Here is a 13721-nt window from a genome sequence, read left to right on the forward strand (position 1 = left end):
GCTCATGACTTTTTAGCTCAGCCTCTGCAGTGTCCTCCTAACTAGTTCCCCATCTCTTGTTTTTTTCTCATTCTGCATCAGAAGTATCATTCTAAAACCCTGATGTGTACTGTTATTTCTATGATTTAAAAAATAATCTCACAATCCCCTTTGATTATAGAATTAAGCTCTCAGCCCGGCAGTCAGTCTTCCAAAATCTCCTCCCAACCTAGCTTTCCAGCCTGATCTCCCCCTGCAGACCTTTCTCCACCCCAGCTGCACCCATCGCCCTCCCTGTGCCGCCTCCTTCCCAGACCACGCCTTCTTCCCTGAATGTGTCTGGTGTTCTTTCACCTCTAAACTTTTGCTCATGGTTCCTCCTGCTCCTGATCCCTAAGCGTCCATAACCCCCATTGTTTTTCGCTTCACAGTAACACAGCATATTGATGTGTGCCTCCCACTAGGCACTGGGCTCCTCCAGGGACGGTGGCTCAGTGACTGACAGACATAGCAGGAGCTCTGTAAAGGTTTTACTCAAAAAACGAATGGATGAGTGACTGTCTGCTCCTTCCACCAGACTGTGAGCTTCTGAAGGCAGAGACTGTGCCTTACTTATCTCTGACTCACACAGCACGGGCACATGGGAGGAGCTCAGTAAAGCTGGCCAAGTTAACTGAAGATGGCTCATCTGTTTCCATTAGTCACCCTTCAGTTCTGCTCAGATCTTAGCAATATCCATTCATTAATTTAACAAGTATTTACCCACCTAATGGACAAGGTACTGTGCTAAGCTTATTTTAGAATTTAAATGCCCTCAATCTCCTTTCCAAATCTTTTAAGTATTTCTTGATTCTAGTCCCGGATTTTTGTTGTTATCTCCTTTGTATTTCTAAAAAGAACAGTGCAGGGGAATGAGCTGCCAGTTGTAGAAAAGTTCTGACCACTGAGTCACAGAAGTGGGGACAGAAGCTGCAGGCAAGTCATTGCCTTGCTGATTGCACAGTCAGCTGCACATCTGGGGAAGATTCTCTTCCCTGAAGTGATGCCCAGTGCATTTGAAAGGTCTGCCTCTGCAGAAATTCATCTTCTCTGGCTTCCTTTTCAAGAAAGAAGCAAATCGCAGTCTTTCCTAATGACTGATTGTGGCTGGGGAGTGAAGACTGCAGAGAAATGCACAGGCAAAGAAAAAAAAATGTATGCAAACTGAAAAGAAATATCTGAGTGGCACACAGCTGGAATTACTTATACTTTACATCCTGATGGGATTTAAATTTTTTTAAAAAAATAAAGCAAATTCAGATACCCAGTTTGCATCCATAAAATAACATTTCTAAAGGGTCGGGGATGGGGACTGAGGAAAGATCTGGTTCCTTAAGGCGCCCGCACTGTCAGGAAGGGCCTAGCTTGGATGGCAGGAGGCTTGGGGCAGAAACCAAAGCTGAGCGGCAGGGAGCCCGGGAGCAGGATGGCTGCTTACAGCACTCGGTGCCCTTGACAGGGTCGGGGAGGCTGGTGCACAGGCCTGGGCTGTGCGGCACGGCGACCCTCCACCTGGAGCCCGTGCTGTCGCACGCGGTGTATTCATAGTGGTACTCAGACTGCAGGGGAGAGAACAATGGGCGAAAGGTTTATTAGTGGTGATGGAACAGTAACAGCTTCCCATCCGCCCCACTTGGTGCCCAGTACAATGGCTACCAATACTCATCAGCATAGTAGTGGGCCCTGGTACCTCAGTGGGGAGCAAGGCATCCCAGGACCTACAGTTATTTAGACCATTCTCCACCCAGCCATGGTCTAGCCCTTAGAAAACCTTTTTTAATTAATTAATTAATTAATTAATGTATTTATTTATTTTGCATGAATCTCTTTGCTGTTGTATATAAATAATGCCCACTGGGCCAGAGAAATATGTGAAGGTAACTAAAAAAAAGGCTAGCATCAGAGTTTTCCTTATCCCAAACTGTAGCATTTATGAGCAAGGACTGATCCATGAAAAATTTAGAAAGGATTGTCACAGAAGCTATATTTCTTTTTCCCAGTGTTTTTCTTGCTCCCTTCTGCCCAGAAAGACTATGAATTTTCACCTTGCATTGTATAAAAACATCATATTTAGCTCACGTAAGTGATGTGCTCTCATCATGTGAATCTATTCATGCCTAATTTCTCTGTGCAGTGGGAAACTCACAGTTCAGTTGCTTTACCTGAACTAAGAATAACAATAACAAAACAGCCGAATCAAGCATTAAATAGAATGACAACAAAGACAATAGAAAGCACTACTTGGGAGAAAGGAAACACAGTAGACATGCCAAATACCCCTAAACATTTCTTACTCTTTTAAATCTTGTAATAAACAATAGACCACAGAATTAATGCGATTTTGGCTCTGACAAGTATTTTACAGTTTGCACTAAAACTATAAGTACAGAACTACTTTATATTATTGTGTCCATAAGAAAAATAGATTTCATGTCCCTTTTTCAACCCGTATGAAAGCATGACTGCATAACATGTATAAATGCAAGACAGACTGAAAATGAGACAGTTAATTTGAGAGAGCATCATAACCAAAAGGAAAAAGTGTCACCTTTTAGGAGAGGTAAACATACTGCGTTTCATCTACTGTGAGATGCCTATTTCTTTCACATTTTAATATCTATGAAATAAAGATGTTTGGCTTACAGTTGACACAATGAGGAAGCATTGTGTCATATTGTAACTGATAGAGTCTTTTCTTTGTGGCACACAAAAAAAATGGTGTGTCTTAGAAGCCATGGCATCTCAGATTTGTGGAAATGAGATAAACATGTTGTTTCTCGAGCTGTAGTTTCAGACACTTAGGCTGATAAGAACAAATTTACAGCTCCATTTTTATTTTCCTTTATTATAAATATTTACCAAATATATATTGTATGCCCAGCACTTAGAGGTACTAAATGTTGTGTTGAGTGTAGTTCAAGACAGCAACACATAAACCCAGCATTTCATCCAGAAGGAGAAGGTACAGAGGAGAAGGGGACAGTTTGGGGAGCTGTGAGCCTAACTCTTGATGAGACTCTTTGGCTTTGCATTTAGATGTCAGTGTCATTTAGGAAAGAAAGAACATCAGGATGGGAATTCATTGTGCCCTTGAGCTAATATCTTTCTAGATCTGTTTTTCCTCATAATTCCAGTCTTTTCCCTATCTCAGAGAACTCTGAAATTTAAAAAAAAATATATAAGCAAATTCAGATACCCAGTTTGCATCCAAAAGGATTGGAAATGGGAACTAACTGGGGGAAAGATCTGATACCTTAAGGCACCCTCACTGTCAAGAAGGGCCTAGTTTGCCCGTGTTTAAGATTGCGACTTGGATGTGTGTCATATCATTGTGCATGGGGGAGGAATTCTGTGCTGAGTGTACTTATGTGTCTTCTTTCTGAATCCGTATATTGCACAGACTATGTATGCACTTTCAAAGCCAGATCACTGGGTAAACCAAGGTGCTGTCAAAGAATTGGTTGGTTCACAGATTATAATTGAGGACTGCTGCCGGTTATGTATCTGATTTAACTGTTGAAGCTTATGTCTTGAATTGTGAGATCTCAAAGTAGCTTGAAACAGCTGCAGCAGAGCCAGCCATCTTGGACGGTATAAATATCCCCAAGTGACATGAAGTAAATTAGCACGCGTTGAAAGGGAAATGTTCTAAAGCCCGGAACCACCATTTTCTCAGCAAACCTTCCACCTGAGTGGGTCCCAGGGCACTCCAAATGAAAGACCATGAAAAGAAATAGACTTGGCCCATGTGTCTCCAAAAGGCCAAATGGAGTCAGAGTAAACTGAAATTATCAGCTCTAGCAGATAGTTTAACACCAATTCTCAGACCTCGGAAGTGAGCCTGGATAATGGCAGACAACCAACACCGTCTTATTTAATTTTTAGATTTGGCTGTTAAATATGGTGCAGGATGAGTTTGTGTTTTATTGGATGTACGAGGGTGGAGGATTCCTGGTGAGAAGGCTTGGGTTCTCGCTCAGTGACTTGCCATCTGTGTGACCTTGGACGAGACATTTCACCCCATCGAGAGTGTTTCCTTATCCATACAGTGAAGGGAACATCTCCTCATTCGCTCGTCATGTGAGACAGCAAATGGGAACCGTGGAAGCACTATGCAAACGACCGGCATAATTGTGTCCGTAGGCAGAACATTGATCCTCTGTGTGGTTCACTCGATTCTCTATGTAATTTACATAATGTGGATTTTTACCCCTTGTTCTTGCAGCAAAGCTCTTTGGAGAATATCATTTTCAGACTTGGAATTGATATATGTGTAGTCGCCCTATCTTAACTATACGTGCATATATGTTTTTAAAAATGAAATGAGGACCATCCTATGCATGTAGTTTTGTGACCTGACCTTTTTTCCCCTTTTTTACATCTTAGGCCACGAGCGCTTTCCCATGTCTTTAATGGTTGTGCCATATTCCTGTAACTCTTCTCCTGTTGTTGGACATTTGGCTTTTGCCCAGTGTTTCCTTATTTTAAATGGCACTACAATGAAATATTCTTTGTCTCACTGGTTATTTATTTTGGATAGATTCCCAAAAGTGAAATTACTAGGGTAAAGGATATGAGTTTCTTAAGATTTTTGATCAAGAAGAGAGATTTTGAAGAGAGAATAAACATTTCTAAGTCTTATTTTTCACTTTTTATTATGGGAAATTTCAAATGCATATTAAAAAAAAAAAAAAAAAACAGAATATAATGAGCCCCGCCATGTAGCCATCACCAAGCCATTCCTGCTCATTTACCTCCATGTACTCTTCTCCTTGCCCAGAGACTGTTGGGAAGAAGGAGAAACTCCCCTACCATCTTCAGCCCACAGACAGAATAGACAGAGCCAAGCAGGTGTCTCATGTCCTGAGTCTTAGAATCACAGAACCATTGCTGTGTCAAGTCACAGCCACCCAAGGAAGCAGGGTATCAACACAACTTGGGTTTGTTTTGGCTGGGACGGGGCCTGTGTCAAGAAACAGGTTCTTAAGTAAACCCGGATTTTGACTAAAGGCCTTGGGATCAAACCTGGATTTTGACTAGAGGCCTTGGGATCAAACCTGGATTTTGACTAGAGGGCTTGGGGTCTTGAGGAGGCTTTCACCTGCTCGTCCCCCAACTTCAGGCTCATCCCCTTCTCTAACCATCCCCCAAAAGCAGATCCTTTGGGGAGAATGTCAAGGTGAGGGGAGGGTAGGCCAGGGTAGGCCAGAGTTACCCCTGAGCTTGGTAAAGTAGGGTGGGTCGGTGTTTGTTGACTCAGTTGTAAACACCTCTTTGCTTGGAAAGTACCTATGATAGGAACAGATACAGTTCAACAGTTCGGACTGTGAGGAGAGACCAAGCCTCTGCTGGGAGGGAGGAATGGGCTAGTCATTCCGGGACATGGAAAACCACGGAGAAATGTCAGAACTTGAACATCAGGGCCCCAAATGAGACTTTCTTTTAGGCCCAGCCTTAGCTAGATGGCTTCCTGGACTCCCATTCTTTGTTGTTTTTGTTTTTTTACTTTGGAGTACCCTTGGTCAGGTTTTGGATGGATGATCTGGCTGAGGCTTATGGCTTAGGGACCTGGCTTTGTCCCATCGTGAAGGGTGGGATGGAAGGCACAGGATCTGCCCTATTGTTCTCTAGCCTATCAGACTGGGGAGGGCAGCAGGGCTTTTCCCTCCCTCTCTCCCTCCGTCCCACCCTCTTAGGACTGCCAACTCAGTAGGAGTGCCTCTTGGGCCCCAGCGCCTAGCCATCCCAGCTCTAGAGCTCTAGTGCCTAAACTTACATCTGTCTGATGTCACTACTGCCTGGAGATCAAGTTCAAAATAGAGTCCTGGGCTCTGACTCCCAAGATTCCATTTCTCCTCTAGATCTTTTCCTCCTTCCTCCTTCTCGGAAACCTCACTCTTGTATGCCTCAAGCCTTAAGTATTTATCCCATTTTGAAGCAAATCAGATAAACCAATCTCCCACAAGACAGGGGTTTTTAATCTACTGTCCTTGGACTTCTTGCACCACACAGCCAGGCAGAAGGTCCACAGTTTTCAGTAGATCCTTCATATTCCTATGCACAGAAAAACATTAAACTCTGTCCTAATGTATTAGTAAATTTAAAATAGCTTAATATTGTACCAGACAAAAGCTGTTTACTTTTAACAGGGGGCTGAAATACTATAAACCAGAAATTTTCAAATTATGCTTCAGAGTCCAGGGGTTTAAAAACCAGTCCCTTTGAAGGGGAGTGGGAATTCAGAATTCCCCTTCTTTAATGGAGCAATGTTGTTTTTTCGCTCTCTTATACATGTTTATTCTTCTCGGCGAAGCTTTTGTTGGAACCAAAAGTTTCACACACAAAAAGTTGAACACCACAGTCTTAAGACCAAATTGCTGAAGGTGGAATTGCAGGCACTGAGGCCCTCGGGGTCAAAGACGCCTTTTGGCCTTCACTCCACTTAGTCGGTTCCTCTTACCTATAAGCGATGCCCCCTTTTCCCATAGCAGGCACCAGACCCAGCAGCAGCCAAAGCAAACAGACCCGAAGCAGGCTGGCTCCTGCTGGCTGTCCTCGATCTGTGGGCTGTTGCCTAGCAACACGGTGCTGGGATCCCTGGCGCTCCCAGTCTGAAGGAGTATGGGGTTTTCAACTTCCATTTTGATTAAAAAAAAAAAAAAAACAGCAAGAACAATACTTGGTTACCCCAGCAGGGCCTGCCCTGGTTATTTGGCTGTGGACACATCTCACAAAGCAGATACTGGGTCTCCACAACCCAGCCGGGGCAGTTTGGGTCACTATGCTCTGTGCCAAGCAGGACCCTGCCCCAAATGCCCAGCCTGTCTGTAACTTGAGCTGCCTGTGCATTTGAGGCACAGCCCTGGCCCGGAGGCTGCCGGGAGACGGGAGACACCGACAGGCTAATGAGGGAGCTGGGGCCGGGGTGATGACAGCCACTATTAGTGACCACATGTCAGCACCAATGTACTGGGCTCTGAGCTGAGCACTTCACAGGCATCTTCCCCTTTAGCCCCCACGAACGCCCCCGATATTGTCCCCACTGCCATAACCTCACTATTTACAGTCGTAACCCTCTCCCCTCCGTCTCACCGAACCTGAAATCCTGAACGATTTCTTCTCCATGGCGCTTCCCACCTTCAAGCATATTTTATAACTTAGTTACTCATTATGTGTATTGCCTGTTTCTGTCCACCCCAGATCAGGCATAAGATCTGTAAGAACGGGGATCTTTGTTTTCACTCAGGGGTATAGTCCTAGTGCCCAGAACATCACCTGACATGTAGCAGCTGTCGGTCAATATTTGTTGACCGACCGGGTGGTGGGACAAGGGCGTGACTCTGAGCAGCTCTGCGGCTGTGCGGAGTGCTCTGCCTTAGGCTCAAAGCCCTGGACTCTCATCTCCTCCTGCCACCCCCGAACCGCACGATCGTGACCCGTTATTAAATATCCCCATGCCTGGGTTCCCTTGCCCATGAAATGGGGATGATCATACGAAGCTAAGATGATTAAATAGATGCATCCCCCTTCTCCCCCCCCCCAAAAAAAAGAACCCACAAAAAAACAACCAACAACAGAGTAACATTAGCTTCTCAGGACAATTAGGAGATTATGCTCAGGAAAGCTCTTTGTAAAATGGTTTTTTTTTTAAAAAAAAGCAGCCAGCTACTGCTACGCCTCTGCCTGGAGAGGGCTCACTGAGGGGGCGCCCAGGCCCTCTTCTCCTCTTTCTGGCAGTAGGGCCGGGAGAAAGGAGCCGGTGACATTTTTGGCCTAACAGCAATGATGACAGCAGCAGTGAGACCTTCCCAGTTTCCCCCGCCGTTAACTGCGCGCCCCCACGCACTCTCTCCTCTGATGCGCCGTCTCATACATATGAAACAACATCTGTCTTTTTCCGCTTTTTCTCCCCTAGCAAAAACCCCAAAGCTAATCTCTCCAAGAGAAAGGCTGGTCGCAGGCATTTATGACACTTGGTAACTGTGGCCACTCTGTCAGGGACAGAGGGCTTTTCGGTATTGCTTGTAAATATCCCTAGGATTGAAATGGTTTTGTCACCAGGAAACGAAATGTCCCTTCACAAATTTCAATCTCTTTCTGATAGGTGAGAGTTTGGTACATACATCTGTCTATAAGGCAGGGCTTATGAGATTATATTTCAAAGACATGCTTTTCTCAGGGTTTCAATGAGATCGAAATGTTCCATTAAATTTTTTCACCTGAGCTTTTAATCATACATGAAAGAAACAGGCTAACTAGGTCCAGGTCTATGCAAAACTCTCCAAGGATAGCTCAGTGTTTGGATACATTAGCTGTCTGTAATGGAGAACTTGAATTTGGAGGATGGACTCCCAGGCTTTGCTCCCTCCAAACCCCTCCGCAGGCTACAGGCAGAGCGACCCATGTGAGCTGCAGAACAGTGTGTGGCTGCCCACCGTTGCCCTCAGGGTGAGCACCACACTCCCCGCGAGGTTTACTAGGGCCTTCGCTCCCCAGCGCCTGCTCCGTCCTCCGGCTCTCTCTCTCTCTTCCAACCCTGTCCCCACATAACACTTTGAGATGTTGCCCATTTACCTCAAAGTAATCCAGCTAAAAATGGTCACTAAGTGTAAGGTGCAGGGTTACAGATTTGATCGAGGGAGTCCTGGTGTGGACAGCTGCAGACGTTGTGTCCTGCATGATCCCGGTGTGCTAGTCACATAAAAGAATATGCGAGGTACTGCCCTGCAAGGTACATACCATCGAATACGAATGCTGGAAATATATACCTGAACAATGTCAGGTAGAAAGTGACAGGTGAGAAATCACGTGCTTTAAGAATTTTTGAAAAGAGTGGTTTATTTAATGCCTCCTAGTTTTTATGTTTTGTTTTATTTTGTTTTGTTTTGTTTTTTAAGCTCCAGTCCATATCTATAATCTCCTGGTTTATGACGTCTGGCTTAAAATTCAACTCCTCCAATCCCGATCTGAATAATTAAAATTAATTTAAAGGGACCCCTCATGACTTGTGTGTTACATTTTGATTTTGTGACCAGCCCATCGTTCCCTCAGCATCCTCCTGCCTCTGGTTTTGTTCTCCCAGAGAGCGAAGCCTATGGTCAGCGTTGCTGTCATACTTTCTCTGCACCCCCAGTAAATACAGGGTGCCCCAGGGGTGCAAACTGACTTCAGTGGTAAGTCCGAAGGCAGCAGGGCCGCTTCCTAGCGGGAGAACTACGTGGCAGATGGCAGAGGACAGAAGCGGGAGGAACACTTTTTCTCCTGTACCCCCTTATGCTTTTTGAATTGATTATCATGGAGATGAATTACTTGTCAAACAATTTATTTAATGAGGTATATTTTTTAAAGTTAACGCCTCCCTTGGAGAGAAGCTTTTAAAAGCAGGATTCTTGGAGCCGGGGCTGTGGGCAGCGCCCGGCAGGAGAAGCCTGCAGCAGCACGTTGCCATCCTGGGCAGGAGCTGACGCTGCCATTGCATTTCTCAGATGACTCTGACCTAGGGGAAAAATTAGGAAATCAGGAAGTCTGGCCGGCTGGTGGAGGGAGGGGGTCAGAAGCAGTTTCTCTTACTGTGTTTGAAGTTTTATCTGTGCTTCACAGAAGGATCTGATCAGCCGTGGGCACTGATAAGTGTGGTGTGTGAGTGCTATGGGAGAGGCTGCAGACACACCTGGATGGGTACCTCTCGCCCTGTAAAATGACAGTTGTCCTGGTGACTGGTATAGCTGGGGATGTCTGTGTTGTTTGTAAAAGTTCTGAATAAAAACCCCAGGCTATTCTCTGGGACAGTCTCACCCTAGGCCATTGCCAGGGGTCACCAACTGAAATTCTGGCCCAGCCTTCTGCCATCACTGGGAAACTAGAGAAGGGTGAGTGGAGGACCAACTCTAGGAGACCAGGCCCCTCTGGTCAGCCTGATCCTAAGGCCGTCAGAAGCCCGGCTCTTGCTTAAACAGGCTGAGCTGCAGCCTGCGACCAAGACCTGGGGCAGGGTGTGTGGAGCGTGCCTGGCAGGTGGTTTTAGAAAAGATTCCCTTCAGTTGACCAAGTTCCTGCACCAGAATAAGTCCAGTCACTGTCCCAGAAAGCTGGAATCTCATCACTCTGGGTCTCAGTTAATTTGACCTTTGTTGTAGAAATAGCTAAGAAATCAAAGAAGTCTATACACTTGTGAGGGAGGAAAGAATGCAGATCTTTCCTGGATGCCATTTATACTTTTTGAATTGCTTACCACGTGGCTGTATTACCTGTTCGCTCATCCCCTCCCAGGGTGGCACGGTTTACACCTGATCCTCTAGGTAAAAGGGTCAGCGGAGAACACTGCAGCCGCTCCTCCCTGCCTGCAGAGTGCCTGCCCAGTGCTCTCCACCCCTCGTGGCCCACCAGTCCCAGCTGATACACTCTTTCCCTGTCCTTCCAGAATCGGTCCCTGCTCCTTCTAGAAGGTGAGGGCTCTGCCCTCCATACCGCTCATGGGGTGATGATCACAAACTGCCACGCTCTGTTGTTACCTCTGAGTCCTGGGCCCGGTTAGATGGGAAAGTCGCTGACAGATACGTCAGTGCGACAGCCCTTAAATGTCTGACTGTGCTTTGTCGGCAACAGACATTCCCGTTATTTCGGAGAATTTCATGTTGTTTCAGAATTGGATGGAGGTCTCCTAATCCACACTCTGACCTGGTACAGATATCCTGATGGGCCTGACAGGTGGTTACAGCTGTCGCTTAGCTGAGAGTAAAGAGATCTAGAGGCAGAGGAGTTACTCTTTTCAGAGCATTTAATAATAATTACCTGTACTTAAAATTTTTAGATTACAGGCATTTTTGTAGAAGAATTCAAATAGTAAAGGGATGTATGGGCTAAAAAGAGCAGTTCTCCTTCACTGTTAATCAGTGCAGCCTGTGAATGATGTGACCTCATACTTCACAGTACTTCACAGTGGCAGTCTGCTAGGGCCGTAACAGGGCACCACGAGCTAAGTGGCTTAACCAACAGAAATTTATTGTCCCATAGTTTTGGAGGCTGGAAGTCTGAAATCAAGGTGTTGACAGGGCCGATTCCTTCTGAAGCTGTGAGGGGGCTCTGTTCTCCGTCTCTCTCCTAGATTCCGGTGACAGCTAGCAGTCCTTGGGGTACCTTGGTTTGTGGCAGCATAACTCCGGTATTCACAAGGCATTTTCTGTGTATGCATGTGTGTGTGTCTGTGTCTGTGACCAAATTCCTCCCTTTTATAAGGATGCTAGTCATAGTGGATTAGGACCCACCCAAATGACCCCATCTTAATTTGACTACATCTGCAAAGACCCTGTTTCTAAATATGATCATGTTCTGAGGTTCTAGGGCACATAGGGGGCACTCTAAGATACAAATGAATTTTTGGAGGACAGAATTCAACTCATAATATTGCCCATACCTCAAATTTCCGTCTAGACAAACAGAAAATCATAGCTCTTGGTTCCATGCCATAAGATTTGAGAATGGCCTTTTGGACCAAAAAATTAATTAAATAAATAAAAGCAGAACCATGTTACCAACTGAAAGGGAAATGAAATTAATATTTATTAGGTATCTCTCATGGTACTTGAACTTTGCCAATTTTATCTCTTTAGTCTTTACGACCAACAAAAATTCCCTGACATCAAAGTCTGTCTTATCCACTGTCATGTCCCTACTGCCTAGTGTACAACTTGATACTGCAAGTCATACAACACATATTTGTTGAATCAGCAAACTCTGTGGAATAGATATTACCTTCTCCATTTTAAGGACGAAGAAACCAGTTCAGAGATGCTCAGGCACGTGCCCCAAAGTCACACAGCTGATAACTTAGCTGCAGGATTGGGACCCAAGTCCAAACCTGACTGTCTTCTAAGCTTTTGTCCTTTCCATTAAACTGAAGCCAGGGGTTCTCACAGTGTAGTCTCAGCACTGGCAGCCCTTTCACTGGCCCCCTGAAGCAGCAGCTCTCGGGTGAGAGGTGCCAGCAGTCTGGGTTTTAGCAGGCCCTCCGGGCGACGTCATACCCACTGCAGTGTGGGAGCCCCTGCTCTAAATGGGAAGCTGGCTGGGATGAGTGAAGAGTGGGTGTGGAGTTGGAGATGGGCTTGGTCATTTTTTTCCTGAGTCGTCTGTACAACTGCAGGATTTCCAGAAACCTCCCCTTCTACTCCAACTGTTGTTACTATTTTTTTGTGCTGAAAAATTACATTACCCACCATTTTTTTAAAAGGGGAAGGAGAAAGAGAAGAGTGCTCACAGGTAATTGTTTAAATATGAACTCTTTTTCAAGTTTTCTTTCCTCTGATGGAAATGAGACCTCCTGGAACTCTGATGAAAACACCACTGAGAACTCCCAAGTTCAGCTTCAGCTTTTCTACCTAGAAAAGAGAACTGACAGTTCTCTCTGGGATAAGAATGTCAAGATGCTTTGAAAGCTGCCAAAAAGACTTCAAAGTTGTATGGAGTAACGATGAAGGTGGAACTGACTCGGCTCCGCAGAATTTCATCTGCACAGAAAGAAAAGACCAGAAGCACAGGTGCAGCAGCCGCCTGAACACACATCCGTTTCTTATTAGTAAACTGACAGGTGACAGTCACGAAAGCCAGCTGTTCACTGGACAGGCGGCCAGGACTCAGGAATCCTTTGCAAGAATGACTTGGTTCTTAAAGGGAGCCATTTTTCTTCCAGAAGGTCTTGGTAGCAGAAGAGGGTGGCAGCCAGAGGCCAGCCACAGGGGAGAGGCCCAGAGCCCTGTGAGGTAGAGGCCCGTGCAAGGCCCGAAGCTGGGTTCCACTGCCGAGCTCTGCCTGGAGAAGGCGGTGAGGCTGTGAAATCTGAAATCTGAAAGCACCCGAAGCTAAAGCCAGAGGAGGAGAATAGTGTCACTGACTCCATGGCACTGTTTTCCTTTGGGAAACTGTACTATTTCCCATTGTGGAAGGGGTCGCTGGGTTTAGGGGAAGAGGGGCTAGAAGGAAGAACAGGATCTAAAGCAGAATGCTCAACTTCAAGCCATTTGCCCAGGTTCACTTTCCCACATGGCTTCTGCTACAAGGTGGAAAATGAAATGCTCCTTTATACAGTACTAAAATTGGTATCAGCATTCCTCTGCTCCCTCCCACAGCCCCCCACCCACGGCCGGGTACCTGACAGTGTTGGAGGCAACCACTACACACAGAGATTTCAAAAGGTTCCCCTGGACCAGCCTGGAGCATCATTACAGGGAACTGAGTCCACAGCAGCACCTCTCACTTTGCCAAAGCAGAAATGGCCTGAGTCCAAGAGTGAAATTTGGTGGAAGAAATAAAGACAGGATACCATTCTCCCTAATTTTCAGGAAGGCCTCAGATGACTCGCCTGCTTTTTAGCAGTCACAGGAGGAGACAGCACATCTTCCACCTCTATTTTTATGTCTACTGATAAACAAGCCATCTCGCTTTTCCTCCTCTGAGCAGTGCCAGCTTCCGTAATGGTTAATAGATTGTAATTAAACATTGTATCCCTTGCTATTTCGATTTGAGACCAAAGGAAATTACTCTGGCCATGTAAAGACACAGAGGGGGAAAGCCACGTGACCATGGAAGTGGAGACAGGAGGTGGAGATCGGAGTGAGGCAGCTGCAAAGTCAAGGAGTGCCAAGGATAGCTGGCGACCTCCAGAAAAGCTGGAAAGGCAAAGAAAGATTTTTTTTTCCCTTGGAGCC

The 13721-nt window shown here is 45.7% G+C and overlaps 2 protein-coding genes across 8 annotated transcripts in view; one reads left to right on the forward strand and one right to left on the reverse strand.

Annotated features, from left to right (window-relative positions):
• The window catches only part of CUNH1orf194 (chromosome unknown C1orf194 homolog), an 88905-nt gene that overhangs the window by 35852 nt on the left and 39332 nt on the right, over nt 1-13721 (forward strand). The window lies entirely within an intron of this gene.
• The window catches only part of ELAPOR1 (endosome-lysosome associated apoptosis and autophagy regulator 1), a 59166-nt gene that overhangs the window by 30223 nt on the left and 15222 nt on the right, over nt 1-13721 (reverse strand). For all 4 annotated transcript variants that reach the window (XM_016155595.2, XM_016155597.2, XM_016155596.2 and 1 more), the window contains exon 2: nt 1457-1577. In XM_016155595.2, coding sequence (XP_016011081.2) covers nt 1457-1577 — 121 coding nt within the window. The remainder of the gene's footprint in view (nt 1-1456; nt 1578-13721) is intronic.

This window comes from Rousettus aegyptiacus, unplaced genomic scaffold (genome assembly GCF_014176215.1).
Source record: "Rousettus aegyptiacus isolate mRouAeg1 unplaced genomic scaffold, mRouAeg1.p scaffold_m13_p_17, whole genome shotgun sequence".
Classification (NCBI taxonomy): Eukaryota; Metazoa; Chordata; class Mammalia; order Chiroptera; family Pteropodidae; genus Rousettus; species Rousettus aegyptiacus.